The sequence below is a fragment of the Phycodurus eques genome, chromosome 12 (genome assembly GCF_024500275.1).
Source record: "Phycodurus eques isolate BA_2022a chromosome 12, UOR_Pequ_1.1, whole genome shotgun sequence".
Taxonomy (NCBI): domain Eukaryota; kingdom Metazoa; phylum Chordata; class Actinopteri; order Syngnathiformes; family Syngnathidae; genus Phycodurus; species Phycodurus eques.
The window spans coordinates 16,262,925-16,280,418 of record NC_084536.1 but is presented as its reverse complement, the minus strand read 5'-3'; the positions used below and the strand labels follow the sequence as shown (position 1 = coordinate 16,280,418).

General features: G+C 40.4%; 1 protein-coding gene across 4 annotated transcripts; it reads right to left on the bottom strand.

Annotated features, from left to right (window-relative positions):
• Positions 1-1,217: 1,217 nt before the first annotated feature.
• LOC133410633 (glutamate decarboxylase 1-like) lies at positions 1,218-17,104 on the bottom strand. Of its 4 annotated transcripts, XM_061692039.1 has the most exons (17): positions 16,918-17,104; positions 16,281-16,404; positions 15,277-15,339; positions 14,448-14,606; positions 11,804-12,046; positions 11,634-11,724; positions 8,979-9,091; positions 8,712-8,827; positions 8,558-8,637; positions 8,419-8,473; positions 6,208-6,324; positions 6,065-6,129; positions 5,583-5,661; positions 5,343-5,492; positions 4,752-4,859; positions 3,437-3,526; positions 1,218-2,523 (listed from the first exon to the last, which is right to left on the bottom strand). In XM_061692039.1, the coding sequence occupies exons 2-17, from the start codon at positions 16,354-16,356 to the stop codon at positions 2,350-2,352; spliced, it is 1,779 nt and encodes a 592-aa protein (XP_061548023.1). In that variant the 5' UTR covers positions 16,357-16,404; positions 16,918-17,104; the 3' UTR covers positions 1,218-2,349. The 4 variants fall into 4 exon arrangements, with proteins under 4 accessions (XP_061548023.1, XP_061548024.1, XP_061548025.1 ...); XM_061692040.1 differs by lacking the exon at positions 5,343-5,492; XM_061692041.1 differs by lacking the exon at positions 14,448-14,606.
• Positions 17,105-17,494: the final 390 nt, after the last annotated feature.

Sequence of the window (17,494 nt, the reverse complement as noted above, 5' to 3'; positions counted from 1 at the left end):
GTTTTTTTTGGGGGGGAGTTTTACTGTGCTGTGTTTAAGTACACAAAGCAGTTGGGGACAGCAGGCTTGTAACGATCGCGGCGCTCAACCATGAAACAAAGCATTGTCTGGAGCAGTGAGGATGGGAGAGGAGCCACACAGGCAACCAGTCCATCTAACGCTCTGGTGTCCAAAAATAAAATGCAGCCAGGCGGAGCTACCAAATAGGCTCCCCTGGAAAAAAAAGAATGCGGTCGGTCTAATGCGTTTTATGATACATCTCTTAAAAGCAAAGCCAATTTATTTATATAGCGCATTTCATACACAAGGTAACTCAATGTGCTTTACATGGTTAAAAGCATTTAAAAACAAAACAACATCTTATAAACATTTAAACCAAAGAGGGGGAAAAAAAGGAGAAGTAAGGAATTCTGGAGAAATTGGCAAGGGAGCGCTGTCTTAAGGCAGAAGAATATAAACGTCTCCTCTGCAGACAATCTATGACCCTTTTTTTTTTAAACAAATTTGGATTTAATTCTAAGGAAACAATATTGGAATATAGAATATAGACATCTTAAAATAAGGAAATAGGTTTAAAAAACTAAATGTTTGCTTTGCAAAACACATTCATTCAATTTAGTAGGATTTTCATTTTGAAAAAAAATGCACTGCAAATTGCATAAAATTTAACATTTTGTGATATACTTCAAAAAAGATTTCGCTGTTAAATAAATGTTATTAAATGATATGGCGTTACTTTTTAACACCAACTGATTTTAAATGATGGTAAAACATAAAACGTTTAGTAGAAATTAAATATTACATAAGGCAGCTAGCTAGCTTATATAATAATACTTAATTTCCACTAAGAATTAGTTATGTTAGGTAGCAAGATCGATCGATTGATCGTTCGATAGATACCGTCATAATATCCATCCATCCATTTTCAACATCGCTTATCCTGGTTAGGGTCGCAGGGTGCTGGAGCCTATCCCAGCTGACTTCGGGCGAAAGGCGGACCACACCCTGAACTGGTCACCAGTCAGTCGCAGGGCACATATAGGCACGGACAACCATTCGCACTCACATTAACACCGTCACTGAGTGGGAACTGAACCCACGCTGCCTGCACCAAAGTCAGGCGAGTGTACCACTACACCATCAATGACACACCATCATAATAATCATAGTAATAGTAACGGAGATCAGAGTTCAAAAGTGAAAAACGTTCCCACAGATGCTCAACAGCTCACAACTTTATTAGTGCTGAGGTTACAACAGTAATACCGTAAATGAGAAGTTAAAGTCCCTACATTCACATTTAATCTGATTCAGAAATGTTTTTTGTTTTTTTTAGTTCTTACAACAACAGCAAACACTGTGCAAGCTAAATTCTTCATGACAAACACTCAAGTGGTTCACAGAAAGTGTGCCTTCGGCGAGCATGTTGCGTATTGTGGTTAATTGTCACTCCGACGGCCATGTAATCTTAGAAACAATCGTTGTCGTTAGCATTTTACCATTGTGCTTTTCTTCCAACAAAACGACTTTGCACAGTTAACACGACACGTATTGCACAGTTAAATTATTGTTTTATAAACATGTGATTTTATCCATAATGGACCATACAGGCAATGAGCACATTTGTTGATGGAACTCAACCCATCTTTGGCTCACTAATGATGACTGATGAAATCCAAAAACATTGATATATAAAACAACAGATATAACCAAGAGTATTTTACACATGGAAAGGAACAGCAGATTCACTATTAACAATTATTGTCTCTTCACTAAAATAAAGTGATAAATCTGTTATAGAGTAGGGTTGATTTACATATAAGGTTTTGTCACCGTAAAACACATACTTTGTAACAATAGTATACACAATCTACACAGAAAATATCTAAAAACACAGCCATAATAAGTACAATACATATTACATTGACTGCATCATACTGTATATAGTACTTTATATTACTGAATGACTGATTTGAGCATGACATAAACAACATGGTCCATCAACATACAGGTACATATATATTATGAATAACTTACGTCAATGCTATCAGGTTGTGCTCTGTTTTTATGTTCATTCAGTCTTCTGAACTATTCTGCATAGAATACATGCCGTTATTTGTGGTCACTCATCAGTAGATAAGAGCAAATGCATCATATGCTCCATGTATCACAGGCCACAACTTTAGGTACACGGTGTAATGAGAACCAACACACCAACTTATTCCAAAAATAACAATTAGACGTCTTGATACACTGCGTGTATCGGAGCTCATTGGATTGTGCAGGTGTACCTAATGATGTGCCTTTTTGTGTGTATGGACTGTGCACTTCGCAATGCACGTTTGGCTCTTACAAATTGTGCCCGAGTCTCTCGATTTCCTCCACCAGAAAGTCGATATCTGACCTGGTAGCAGCCGCGTTGGATATGACCATGCGGAAGAAGTTGACCTTCTCTCCTTGAGGCTGGTAGCCCACCATTGTGGTGCCAGACTCCATCATCATGGCCTTGATCTTTGGGGCCACCTTTTGAGGAAATCATGTGTTAAATGGAAAATAAGTATGCTCATTCAAACTCAAAGCAGATCAAATACAGAGGAACCTCCAAAGTCTACTGCAGTTTGTGCTGCAGGTCTACATAGTTTACTTCAAGTCTGTTACAATATCAATCACCAAATTTTCAAAGTCACCATATACTAGTTAAACCCCAATAAGCCACAATCCAAACTTTCAACTCCTCAATAGACACATCTACTATCCTCCATGGCAACAAAAAGGTATCACCCACTTTCTCCATTTATTCAAAGATGAAGAACCAATATAGAGTATATAATTTTCTTCATCGATCCAAAAATATGTCTGAGGGAAAGATCAGGCTATCTCAAAACTGTATACAGTGTTCCCCTGCTATAGCCCAGGTGTATTGCAGTTTTTGTTTTTGTTTTTTTTAATGGAACATATCTACTTGTCTATGCGTTAGGGTAATTGAAGACTCCAAATTCTGTGTGAATAGTTGTTTGTGTATTAGATTATTGCTCTGCGATTGCCTGGCGACCAGTCCAGGACGTGTCCCACCTCTCACAGGAAGCCAGCTGGGATAGCCTCCACCTCACCTGCGACCCGAATGATGGTGAGTGCTCGAGAAAATGGATGGAGGGAAAAACCTGTCCTGTAATGCATATCTATCTGTACGCCTTATAAGGGACAAAACCGCACACAGGGATACCACCAAAATTTGGGATGGGGTTGACACAAATACAGTATACAGTATGTTCGTAATGCACTCTAGGAACTGGAAGTCTGCTGATTATATGACTTTGTATTTTTTCCAGAACATGTTGATTGGGTTCCAAATTGTAGGACCTTAATAAGAAGTATTAAACTTTATCTGAGAAATAAATGTGAAAGTGAATCTTAAAGCAGATTAATGAGTCGTTACCTTGTGCAACCTCTCTTGTCTCTCTTTACCAGCAGGCATGCCACGTAGGCTCAGCGGAAGGTACCAGAAGCATACGTTGGTGTGCTGTGGCTGATAAGAGAAGGACCATTTGTAATAAAAGCTGATATGCACTCACAATGACACATTAGGTACCCTGTTCTAATCTGATGAAGCAAGAGCTGTAACAGAAACACCCAATTTTGCTCTAGAAGAGGGGCACAAAATGTACAATCACTCCTCAGTAAGATGCTGTTCTACAAATAATGTATCTTTCTTCATCTATCTATGCCAGCGACATATAGCGACAGACAAAATAATTAAATGCTCTTCCACTGGATGGCAGAAGGTACAAGTAACCATACAACATACAACAGAATGGAAGCTTTCTGTTTCACTAAACATACCCAGATTTCACACTCAGTCAGTTTGTGAATAAATCGAGACAAGATAATCATTGCTTGTGTATACATAATTTTTGTGTGCTGGTGTGGCGGGAATTTTTTCTCATGTATTATATGTAAAAACGTAGTTGGGAAAATTTGGTTTATGAAGGGTTTCCCAAAGGTTACAATACACATCCTTTTTTCCATTTCGTTTTAGGTATCAATCGGACAGAGGTGAGGCCATCAGCATTTTTTTCTAAGTATATAATTATTCCATTGCCCATTGCTGGCCAATTGACATTGAAGCAGCATTGCAAAATTGTAGCCTGGCAAGACGTTTTTCTGTCACCGACAGAAGTTCAGCGCCAGTTTGAGAAGCTTTTTGACCCTCACACTGCTTCAATGCATAGTACGATTTCTGGTATCGTGAGAAGTTTCTCAAAACAGGATCTATTTGACAAATTTGACTACCACCCCTCAGGATCACACTTACTGTAACTCCTAGGCGGTCGCTCAAATCCACGGGAAGGCTATTTTGCAGGGCTGCACTGGAACTCAGCATCAACAAAAGCTCGATTCAGAGGGTGATTAAAGCTTTAGCCCTAGCAGCTTCAGGTTGTTGAGGATCATAATCTTCTGCTTGAAGACTTTGAACAACCTGAAGATCTTGTTTTGAGAAACCTGCCTAAACTGTAGCTGGGGGACAGAAAAACTTATCGCAAGGCAGCATATTTTGCAACGCTGCTCTAATATCAGTTGGGTGGGGAGACATGGGCAAGGGACTGATATGATTAAAAAAATTGCAAAGCCTAAGCTGTCAAATGCTGATGGCCTCACGTCTGTGATAACGGAAATTAAAAAAGGAAGTGTATCGTGACTTTTTGGACACCATGTACTCTTGTTATATTGTAGGGTTAAAGGAACACTCTCACCTCTGTGTTAAACACCATCTTGAAGCCTTCTCTGTCTTTTATTTTGTAGTATAGGTATGATGACAGTTCCAGACACTTGTCGATATGTTGTTCAAATCCCACTGTTCCCTTTTGAGGGAAGAAAAACAAAAACGTTGGGTCGGTATCTGCATGACAAGCTCCATTAGGAGAGTAAGAAGAGATCATAATAGCAAAGTATCTCAGTGTAAATTTACTGTCCCCTCAAAATAACTCGACAAATATAGACGTTAATGTCTAAACTGCTGGCAACAAAAGTGAGGACACCCCTAAGTGAAAATGTCCAAATTTGGCCCAATTAGCCATTCTCCCTCTCTGATGTCATGTGACTCATTTATGTTCCAAGGTCTCAGGTGTGAATGGGAAGCAGGTGTGTTAAATGTGGTGTTATTGCTCTCACAAGCTCTAAAGCTTGTCACTGGAAGTTCAATATGGCACCTCATTACAAAGAACTCTCTGAGGAGCTGACCAAAAAGAATTAGTTTTTTGTTGCGACATAAAAAGATTGGCAACACCCTGAAACCGAGATGCAACACGGTATCCAAGAGAAGTTTGTGAGATACAAGTATGTACCTTTGCTTTCCACATGAGCCAGAACTTAAATATGTCAACATGGCGACCGCACTGAATGGCCTTATCTCCTGTGTCGTACGCCACGTCGTACTGCTTATCTGGCTGAAACAGGTAGCCAGCGCACATAGAGTTGCAGCCTTGCAATAAGCCCTATGTGAGAAGTAACAAGCGTCAAAAAACAACAAAGTACAAAAGTCCAGAGATGTCCAAGACACACAGCTGGAAAAAGAAACTTCTCACCTTCTCTCGGACCAGAATGGCGGAACACTGCAGAGGCACCCCCATCATCTTGTGGGGGTTCCAGGTGACTGAGTTGGCCCTGCAAACATCATAGAACATCTATGAAATCAGCTATGTTTACTTGTGTAGGCGAGGACCAATCAATAGACACTGAACCTTACGATACACGCGAGGGAAGGATTTAATGTGGGGCGTTTATAAAAGCTGTCAGAGGTTTGTGGTTGCGTGCAGCTTGTTCTCATGAGAATTTACTAGGATTTCTTACAGAAAGCTAGGCTTGATCGGAAAAAAAACAGTGCTGTAGAGTAACAAAGTACAAATACTTTGTGACTGTACCGAAGTAGTTTTTCATTTATATGTAATTTACGTGAGTATTTATTCCTTGGCATAGTAAATCAAAGCGTTTTCATATTTGTTGCAACACACATTTGTGGCGGCGAGACTTCAGGATATAAAATCACTCCACCAGTGTACGGTTTTACCTCTCGACCCCATTCAGCTTGTGTCTGTGTTTCCTAGACATCAGCAAACCTCCTCCCCATGCACCCTGCACACATTTTTGCACTAGTGAGAATAAATAGTTTGATTATTTATTTTATACAGAAATCTAAGGACAATGTCTTACGTCCACATGTAGCCACATGTTGTATTTTTCGCAGATGTCAGCGATTTCATTGATGGGATCGAAGGCTCCGTAGACTGTGGTGCCGGCCGTGGCGTTCACATACATGGGGACGTAGCCCTAGAAGGGAAGAACGCGTCGGTAATGATGCTCTTTCCCTGACATCAAAAAGACAGGATAGAGCAGCTCTGTAATAATGCACTCCTGCTCTCTGCAGATATGGTTAGAGCAAAATTGCTTGCCCGCCCCCTCCAGCCCTCACATCACTTTGCTTTGAAGAATGACTTACAGCACTTTGCTCCACGGGAGCCTCATATGTGAGCGGACAGAAGCATTATGAATATAACCTTGCTTGCTCTGGCAAACTGCAGCATACTTGAATGCCTCTCATTTTACTCTCGAGGAAAAATACACTACAATATTCAAACTATTTTGAATTTGATCAAACTATTTTTGGAATACATATCTAAGGTTGCACTAAGCTTATGATGTTGAACCACTGTCATGTATCTAAGGAATTACCTCCACAAGTATGTTTTGCTTTTTTTGTTTTTGTACACAACCACAGAAGGTTTCCAGTGATGGCAAATAGGAAACATTTGACAATAACCTTTAGGTTTGAAAATGTTCTTTTTGTCATTTGAGAACCAGTTCCAAGTAATTCAATTCCTAGAACTTGTTTGTTTGACAATAAGTCCATGATAATAATAAGCATACGTAGAACACAATATATAAACTATGAAGTCAACAGCGAACTGATGTTGAAATGTTATTTTAAAATGTTTTGAGTGCCGTGAATAAAGACTTTTTGGATGGAAACAACTTCAACCCTGAACTATTTACAGTGTACCTTCACCTATTCACTAGTCACAAATTCACCTATTTTGTTCTGAGGAACCTATCCTCAGCGATTCTCTGAAAAACACTTATTTGGGAAATTTCTGCATGTTTTGGGACTTTTCTTTTTCTGTAATGCCCTACAATGCCACAAAATGGCACCCAAGCCCTGACTAGCCGTACCAGCCGCCAGCCCGCCCCCCCCACCCCCCCCCAAAAAAATTAGAATGTGTTTTTAAGAAAAAAACAGATTAAAGTAAACAGTTTTTGCCACATTTTGCTTTAATTCAATTGACATTGCACTGCTCCGTCTGGTGTGTGCACCTTGGCCATCTCATTCACACCTACGGGCAATTTAGAGTCTTCAATCAAACGACCCTGCATGTTTTTGGGATGTGGGAGCAAACCGGAGTGCCCGGAGAAAACCCACGCAGGCACGGGGAGAACATGCAAACTCCACACAGGCGGGGTTGGGGATTGAACCCCGGTCCTCAGAACTGTGAGGCAGACACTCTAACCAGTCGTCCACCGCGCATCACATGCAGACATACGGCTATACATGGAGCCGGTCAAAACTCCTCAGTAAGCCACAGTAATATTAGTCGTTCTTTGCAGAGGATAAAGAATATATGCCCATGAGTATTGCTATATTATCTGTCACTGTTTTTGTTCAAATATCTTTTGCTTAGAGAATTATAACACTGTGACACCAATGCTATTTGTTAGCCTGTCTATGGCCTTTTGCATTGTTCATTAGCATTAAGCTAAATGGGAGTGACAATAAACAGCTTGGAGCTTCTTTTCAGAAGACTTGTTCTCTATCTGCACAACTGCTACTTGATGTGAAGTAAGTTGAGTTGAGTTCACTGCCACCATGCAGCTCTCTTATCTCAAGTTTTTGCTCAGAAGTCGAAGCAAAACATCAGCTGATCAATGGCTCGTATCTAAAAAAAACTCCGAAGTTGGGTCTCTTGGATGTTGAGGTGATACATTTCGACTGTTTCTAAGATCTTTGTATGTTGGGGAGGAGCCAAGTTTACCCTGGGTTGTTAGCAGTCACGTGTATGTTTTTACTCTGCATTTTTTTATTTATCCAATCATCTGTAAGCCATTTATTCTTAAGGGTAGTTTTGTAAAATGGGTTGGAAATAATTTTAGTGTTTATGGGTCAACGATTGCGGTATATTTACTTTTTACACCAATATATAGGCAGCAGTCTTTGGTCATTTAGTCTGGGGTTTTCACCATTTACTGCAGGGCTCAGTCCCTGTTCACTGTACAGTAATTCTAATTCTATTACAGAATTTCCTACGAGAACATTTTGTTTCTCCACCTTTGTGTTCAACACAGAAAATGTTGTTGACTTTTTTTTTTCACCTTTTGCTTGGCTGCGATTACTTTGGCTTCCAAATCGGCAGGAATGACTCTCCCCCTGGAAAAAAAAAAGTACTTCGTACTCACAGGAATGTTTGATTTCCAATTTATACTGATTGCATATACGATGAAAAATATTAACCTCTCATCGGTGTTGAGCAGGATCAAGTTGTCTGTTCCAAAGCCCAATGCTGCGCTGGCTTTTTTGATTGAGTAGTGGCTCTACAAGAAGATAGTTTGAATCAGCCTTTACTGTAAGGACAGCAAATGGTCTGGGCAGACAATGTTGAACTAACATGCTCAGAGGTGAAGAGGACCAGTCGAGGTGCAGCTGCCATGCCTTTGGTTTTCACCTCAGGGAAGAACTTGTAGCGTGCAATCATCACGCCATACATGTTGGAGATGGCTCCTCCTGCAGGAAACCAGATGGGCTCTCTCAGCAGCCATCGCTACGGTACATGTGGCTGACAACAGCGCTTCCTCTGTGTGTCCAATCAAGTGTGACACAAGAGCACTGGCTCACTTAAAAAGCTTTTCAGCCAGAGTTGGCGCTGCGCTCTTACCTGGAGAAAATATTCCATCTCCCTCCCCCTCGGGCCAGCCGATGAATTCTCGCATCTTTTTCAACGTCAGGTGCTCCATCAGTACGAAGACGGGTGCGATCTCATAGGTGAACCTGTAACATAGAAAATACATGTACTGTTGAAAAAATAAAATAAAAAACATCAATGTGAAAAAATCTCTTTTAGCCTGAATTCTGCCGTGGAGTACACGTAAAGGCTGATTGCATTGTATTGTAAGGGTGAGGTGCAGTACATGCTTGTGCGAGCTTCTTGCATATTTCTGCACAGTCGCACCACGTTTCTTGTGAAATTTTCAGGAGTGGAAAGACACAGTCAATAGTGAACTTGTGCAGCTCGTTACTACTGCACTCGGACCCGTTTTACAACAGTGCAGACAGGGTACACTTTGAACATTAACACTGCACATAAATATAGGAAAAACAAAAGTGAATAATGATTCAAATAAAATATATTGCACATAAAAGTTATATAAATAAATGCTAAAAAAAAAAACAGTTCTTAAAGATTTAGTGCAAATAGATTGTACCTAAAGGTTAAATACAATTGAGCTGTACTTGTACATGTCTACTTGAAAATTAAAAAAAATAATGAATATGTGCCTTAAATGACAAATGGAGAGCATGAATCAAATCAGTGAAGCTGCCATTGTTGCAATTTACTGAGCCTTTACCCGAGGATCTGCTTCAAGATATCTTTGGGGTCGGCTTAGGCTTTGTGCTGATGTGCAGCGTATCTATGATGAACTACACAATATCTCATCTCCAGACCAGAGAGCCCATAAGAGGAAATGTGAACAAGGTTATTATTTTGTTGGTGCAATAAGAGAGTTAATAGAACTCATGAAAGTGTTGAGCCAGGAAAGGGCAAAGAGCAGTCTCTCTCAATCACAGATTTTCACCTATCGCGGGTGGTTCTGGAATGTATAGCCCCCGTAGAAAATAAGGTCTCACTCACTTTAAATATAAGTTATACTCAAACTTCAGTCCAAACAGCAGATTCAGTTATGCAGTGTCATAACTGCATCCCTCATAGTGATGGTCCAGATGCTTTTAGGGCAGACGTCCTGTAGCCTCTTTCTGGAATTGTTACGTTACTGGAACTCGTGTCACGTGAAACAACGGCAGTATGTACACTGTGCATTTGAATCAAAATGTAATTATTTTGGCCCGCAGGGCTGAATCATGTGAATACAGTGTGAGGGCAGACCAATGGAGATCATCCAAAGTGGGTGGTGTGGCTTTACAAGGATCTTCTTTTGGGACATTTTATATCATTGCGCCATTTGCTTCGTATTCTAGCAGGCCAGAAGATTTTAAGACATACAGGGCTACCTTGACATACAAGTGCCCCAATTTAAGAGTTTTTTTCTGAATTATTATTATGAGCTGTTGTTTGGTCAATTTTTTTGTTTTGTGTTATGAGCAAAGATTTGACTAACTAATGAACTTCAAATCATTCGGCCACCATCAGTTCATATTGATCACCTAAAGTAAAAGCGTCTGTTTTGTTTTGTGCATGCAGTTCACATTTTTTGCACTGATATTTTGCCACATTTCTTTTTTATAACCATGGGTCCTAAGAAAGTGAGCGCTGATAAGAAGTGGACAATGTCCATTGAATTAAAGCTTGAAATATTATAAAAACATGAATGTACTGTGCAAATAGTTGACTTGGCGAAGCAGTACGAGCGTAGTATATCTATCATATGTGCTATTCTGAAACGGCCAAGGGAGTTAAAATAATTTCAAACCTGTGAACCTCTGTCCATAAAAAGATGGAGAAGCTGCCGAAAGTGAGGATAGTTGGTTGAAAAAGGGAAAAAAAACAGTAAGGAAGTTCAGTGAAAGTTAAGTGGAAAAAAAATACTTCAATAAATAAAAAACACTGCCGAATTTTAATTTAAAAAAAGAAATCGCCAGGTACGGTATATAAACTAAGGCTTCAAAATCTGGAAAACTCAAGCCATTGTCTCCACTCTCAAATGCTGTAGGCGTGTCCCCTGAAAATGTGAAATGATGGCCCGCTGAAAAACGGATGCTATGCTTCATCTAGCATGTTGTCTTATGCTTCCACATCCCTACATGTTTGAGCCATGAAAATCCATTTGTTTAACGCCTCCGGCGGGTGGAATATTATCATCACGGGGCTTTCTGCACCACGACGAGAGCCGCAAGCCACTAACGAGCTCGTGAGCTAGCATGCTTGGGCCTACTAGTAACAAGAACTATGTAACTCACAATTGCGCTGGATAACCACTGATGCGAACAAAGGCGCTCAAGTTCTTATACTGTATCATGAGGGATGGAGAACAGTTTACTCTCTAACTCTAACTCTATATCGCCACAATTTAGCACGATATAGTTCCCAGTTTTTACACGTTTTCAGCAATGATCACATCTCAGAATTCACATTACAGGGTCATGAAGAAAAACTATAGCTCAAAGAATTATTCCATTCTTGTCAATGTATTTAAATTCCATTTTATTATGTTATTACTGTATGTTTTTAGACAGTACAATAAGTGCAAGTTTTCTTATTAAAAACACGTTACCAATTTTTGGGGGGCTGGAACACATGAATGGCATTTCCATTCATTGATTTGAGAAGTGATTTGAGTTGTGAATGGGGACTTACATGTTTGTATTTGCCGTCGAGGTGAGCCACTCTCCTGCCAAGCCAATGATGTCTAATCCAGTGGAGAGCTGGTTGAAAAACCTGGGATGACCTGGAAAACACACCATTAAGGTACAGTATACGCTATGCTAATGTCTGAGCTCCTCGGGGCCTCTTTGTCCCCACCTCACCTGTCCTCACGCCATACTTGAGGGTGTCCCGACAGTCCACCAAGATCTGTTCCAGGGACTCGGGCTGCTCCGAGAGCTCCAGGTTGAAGCCCTCCATGCCCTCCAGCAGTTGGTGTGGGTGGTGGAAGTCCAGAACCTTGGTGGATCTGTCGAAGGTTTTGCGAATGTAGCTGATGAGGATTTCCACCACCTCCAGCAAGAACTGCATGGTGGGCTCCTCTCCATTTTTGGCAGGTAAGAGCTCTGCAAAAAGAACTCAACTGTTGTGTGTGTGGTGGCTCCTTTGCCTGTATAATACTGTAGAAAATCCTGGTGAACTGAATACAAAGAGGGATTACATTCAATGTTGAATTACTGGTGATTTAGTAACCTGCCACCATTGAAAGTGGCTCTGAGTACCCCAAATACAGTCCAAAAGTCCAGTTGGCTTTATTTTTCATGTAATTTCATTGTATTTTCTTTTTCTTTTTTTCTTTTTTGCTTTATAGCAGAACCCTGAAGGTTTTGTATCAATATTGACTGGTGTTTGAAACAGTCCATAATTCTCTCCACCGTGTCTAAGGCCCCAGTGACATCCAGCTGAAGCAAAACTGCCCCCAATGCATGATGCTGGCACCACCATATGCTTCACTGTAGTTGTTGCTGTTCTTTTGGGGATGAGCAGCTGTGTTGTGTTTGCACCATACATAACGTTTGGAATTATGACCAAAAACGTTTACCCTTGATTTCATTGGACCAAAACACATTTTACCACATGTTTGGTAGTTTTTGTTATGGCCAGTTATAGGTCACATTAACGGGAGAAAATGTTTTGAAATGATATATCTCGAGCATAAAACTTGGTTTAATATAATAGCTTTATTTGCAGGAAATCTCAAATGTAAATGTAATAAATGTAAACATTTATATTGAAAAAAAATGTAACCCTTTCCAGGCAGACAGACATTAGTTACTTTATTTCTCATCGCTTCTTGAATTTCTTTGCATGGTGGCGTTTTGTTGAAGTTTTGGCCAACTTCATTTTGTCAGACAGGTTTTATTCAGAGGCGGCGAAGCTTTTTCACCCTTTGTGCCCCTATGTGTGCGGTGTTCCCTCGTGGCAGGAAGTTACGTCATAGGCCCTCAATCACATTTTGACTGAAGAGGACCTTTACCATTCTCTTTCATCCATCCATCCATCCATCCATCCATCCGTGCATCCACCCATCATGTTGAAATGCACAACAGTCTTTCTATTTGTTTGAGAAATAGGATTGTCAGTTTAGTATTGTATACTGAACATTAGGTTACACTTGCATAATCTAATGGGACCCAATGCAAGAGATAAGATAGATATTTAAAATATATATATTTATTTCACATTATTCATTGTAGTGCTGTATTTTTCAGGGGTGTAGAACTATACTGCACTGTTCAGCTAATATCGCTCAGGCAGTGTCAATCAAAAGTACATTTTTATATTTGTGCAAGCCTATTTTAGTGCATGATAACGTGGCCTGGCAGTACATTTTAGGCAGGCCAGTGTTGGGAAGTAAAGAAGTACAAATACTTCATTAGTGTACTTACAGTCGGTAGATTTTTTTAGGTATCTGCACTTTACGTGACTATTTATTTTTCTGCTGACTTTTGACTTTTACTCCCGACATTTGAAAACAGATATCTGTCGGGCTACCCTGTCAAAATCGGCTCGTTACCTTTTTCCACGTCCATAAAAAAAAAGACTTACTGTAGAGAGAGAGGGAACGTCAACCACAGTTAAGATTTAACATTTTTTGATTGACTGAGATCTTTTCAAGAAAAAAAAGATTGACAGCAGGAACATGGAGGAACTTGAACCAGGGAGCAGCAACAATGATGACGCAAGATATTCCCCTTCCATGGTCTTATTTAGGAGAATTGTTTGAGGTTTTCTAAAACCACCATCTTCTGGTGTTCAAAACAATCTCAATCTGAAAAACCACATACAGGTAAAATTGTATTTTTTTAGTTATGATCATGAGCTGATTTAGCATTTTTGTTTGTAAGTTCACATTGTTAGCAAAGCTAGTGACAGCATAAACCCTGAGTTAATAAAGAGGACACTATGGTGCGATTTCTTCATTGGGCCAAGTATTATACGTATTTCATAGAAAGTCAAAATTCATTTGTACTTGTATACTTATGTACATTTCAGAGTTTGAAATGTTTCACTTCTACTTAAGTAAAGGAGCTGAATTAGTACTTAGATTTGTTCAGTTATCATTTGTTAATTTAGCATCTCAGTACAACCCCAATGTAAGTTAATGAAAGTTTTTTATGTGTTTTCCTCCGTCATGTCAAGTTATCAAAACGGATTGTACATGTAATTGACAGTAAAAATTCTGTTTTACTTTTACACTTAAGTACATTTCAGAGGCTGTATTTGTATTTTTTTTTACCTAAATGTGTTGAATCAATACTATTTAGACAGCACTTTTACCATCTCTAAGGCATTTATTACACATTTGTTACACATTTACTACTTATTTATTACAATTAGCAAGGCTTCAGGTGTACCTAATATAGTGGCCACTAAGTTACAACTCAAACCCGATCGTGGATTTCATTTTACAGCTTCCCCGCTCTACTTGGAAACCGTTATTTTGGTCACATGACTTTCACCGACCTCTGGCAAACAGGTTGGAGAAGTCGGTCTCCGTGCGTGTGAAGCGCGTGCCTCCGCTGCTGTTGTCGCAAGTGAACATGAGGCTCCTGGCCGCGCGCTCCTTGAACGAGCCCACGAACCTGCTGCCCTCCTCCACGCTGTTGTTCTTCTGCAGGAAACCTAACAAGAGTCCGCAGAATGGTGACGTGACCAAGATGGGGCCAACTTTTTCCCTTTGCAACTGTCCTCTCCTCTCGGGGCCCTTTTCTAAGAGGAGGAGGCCCCCGATCAGGGCATCACGATGACATCGGCAGCAAAACAAATCGCTGCTATAAATTCGTCATAAAGCGTTGCGTTTGAGTGAGCGCATGTAGTAGAAAAATAGGTGTTAATAAATCTTAACAGAAAATTACAATATCAATACCGTGCGGCTCTTTGGAGATTTGTTTATTGCAAATCTATTGATGGGCTTTTTTTTTTTTTTTTTTTCTCCACGGGAGTCTTTTATGATGCAGATGAAGAGTGCCGGCTAATTAAATGCTCCTGATGAAAGCAGCGGAACGTGTCGGTCAAAAAAATGTGCAGCTCACCGGTGCGTGACATTCACTATTATGGGATGTGTCAGCTCGCATCATGGGGGCTGAAATAGACTCTCGGGGAGTAAACTGTAAAATCCATCCTTACTTCGCTGCTTTTATGTCATCAGCTTGCACTCAAGAGCAATATAGAACATAATCATTCATTTAGATGGGTTCATGTGTTTTTAAATATATGGATAAGCGGAACGGAAGATCAATGAATGAATGAGTAAAAATGAAAAAAAAGAACAGGATACATTTTGCAGACTTACCATAAATCTTCATTCCCAATTTTCGTGTACATCCATGAGCAACTCCACACCAAGCGTCATAGCCTAAATACATATAAAAGTCCTTAAAAATCAAATAGACAGTCCAATAGAATTTTTTTGGGTCACAAATAAGATTGCTCCAGGGAGCTCAAAAAGCCACTTTTGGATGATTTTTAAGTTTTCGATAGGCCCTAAATGTAGACCAGCCTACACTTAACCTCCCCACCCAATTGAACTTTAAATTAATTATTCCTCAGCTTTGAAAATGGCATTGAGTGAAAAGCAGGACGACACTGGTGCCTTATCGTGGGTTCGCAGCCACCAGTGTTGAGGGGAGGGGGCACTCTGAATAGGCAGGAGGGGGATCAGGCAATCAACCAAAAAAAAAAGCAATTTAGAAGTGGGGGTGGCTGGGCTCGGGGGCAGGGCGGGAGCAACAGCAAATAATCCACATTTTAACCTTCTGCTTTGGATCATTAGACAAATCATTGGTCTCATGTGCGCTGCTCATTGGTCCTAATGCAGTTTTGTGCGTGGTGAGGTGGGGGTGGGGATTGGTACATTTAAATTGTACATCCAATTTTTTTTTTGCATCTATTTTAAAATATTTAATACAAAAAACATAAACAGTTCGTTTTTAATGGCAATATACGTCACTAGTCACTGGACTTGATTTCCTCGGGCTGCAAATGCTCAAGTATTCCATTAAGGCCAATTTAGTATGGCTCCATTAATTGCCACTTTAGGGTCTCCTTACATGCATGCACCCATGCGGCCACCTATACAGCAGAAATTGACAGCATAAACACATTTGCAATAATAATAATAATAATAATAATAATAATAATGCCCAGGGGGGGCTTAATGCAGCAGAAAAAGATCCTCCCTTTCTCCCCGAATCGCCCCCTCCATCCCCTCTCCCCCCAAATGGAAATGATTAATGACCCACGAAATAGGCCTAAATAACAGGCGTGAAATCGCATTGTATCTGCGCGTGCACCTACTTGAGCCCGGTGGCCGTAAATTTGTCGCGTTGGGATCCGGATCGCCATCGGAGGAGGAGGACGGTGCAGACGCCATCAATCCAGTGCAGACTCTGAGTCAAAGTCCTCAGCTTCTCCCCCCCACCTTCCAAAAACCAAAAAAAAAAAAAAAAAAAAAAAAAATCCTCGTCTTCTTCCTCTTCCCTTTTAAAATCTCTTTTTTTTGGGGGGGGGGGGGTGATTCATGGTCAGGAGAGAAGAAAAACCCTGTGCCGCTCTAACAAAATAATCACTGGATTGAACTAATTAATCACATTATTTTTCTGATCATCGCCTTGAAGCCTTAAAACACCAAATTATACCAATTCAATTCTGTGCAGGCAACAAACGCACAATCCTTTCAATCTAACTTACTGTTTGATTTAGTAAATGCAATTTGCCCAATATTTTATTATTGAACAAGTCAACATGCATCATCTATGTATATATATATATATATATATATATATATATAATACTCATCATGTATCGATAAAGCAAACCGTGTGCAAAGTGTATAAGATACAATTTGAAAGGGAGTTACACGATACCAAACACCTGTTACAGCGCGTCCAGAAATAACAAAGCACCTTTCCTTGACTTTTTCCTGCACACTTACCGAGGATGCGAACGAGACGCCGAGCCGAGCGGTGCCGAGGTGCAGTCCAAACTAGACTTGAGCAGCTCGACGAGTGCTCCACTCATGCAATGCCATGCAAGGTGACCTTGTCCGGGCTGGAGTTGACATTTAAGCCCGCAAATGACGGTTCATCATCCCAGTCTTCCTGCCGCGTTGTTCTATACTTGGTCCCTTTTGTGTGTGTGTGTGTGTGTGTGTGTGTGTGTCTTTCTCTCTAAGCTCAGTGAGACTTTCTTTTTTTTTTCTTCTTCTTTTTTTTTGGGGTGGGGATGTGATGCTCCCCTCTGAGTCCTCGTCACGGACCTCAAGTTTGATGCCGGTGGAGCAACACATTATGTGAGAGAGGAAAGAGAGAGGAGGGCGTGTGGGAGTGAGGAGGAATATTTGAAGAAAATAAATAAAAGAAAATGACACAGCCACAATCAATCCTTCGATCGTTCGTTTCTTTCGCCTCCCGCCTCCTCTGATGTCCTGTCAACAGCCATTAATCTTCCAGGGACCATAATACACATTTTGTTTCAGATGACGTCATCATCATGCTCCCATGCATCTCACT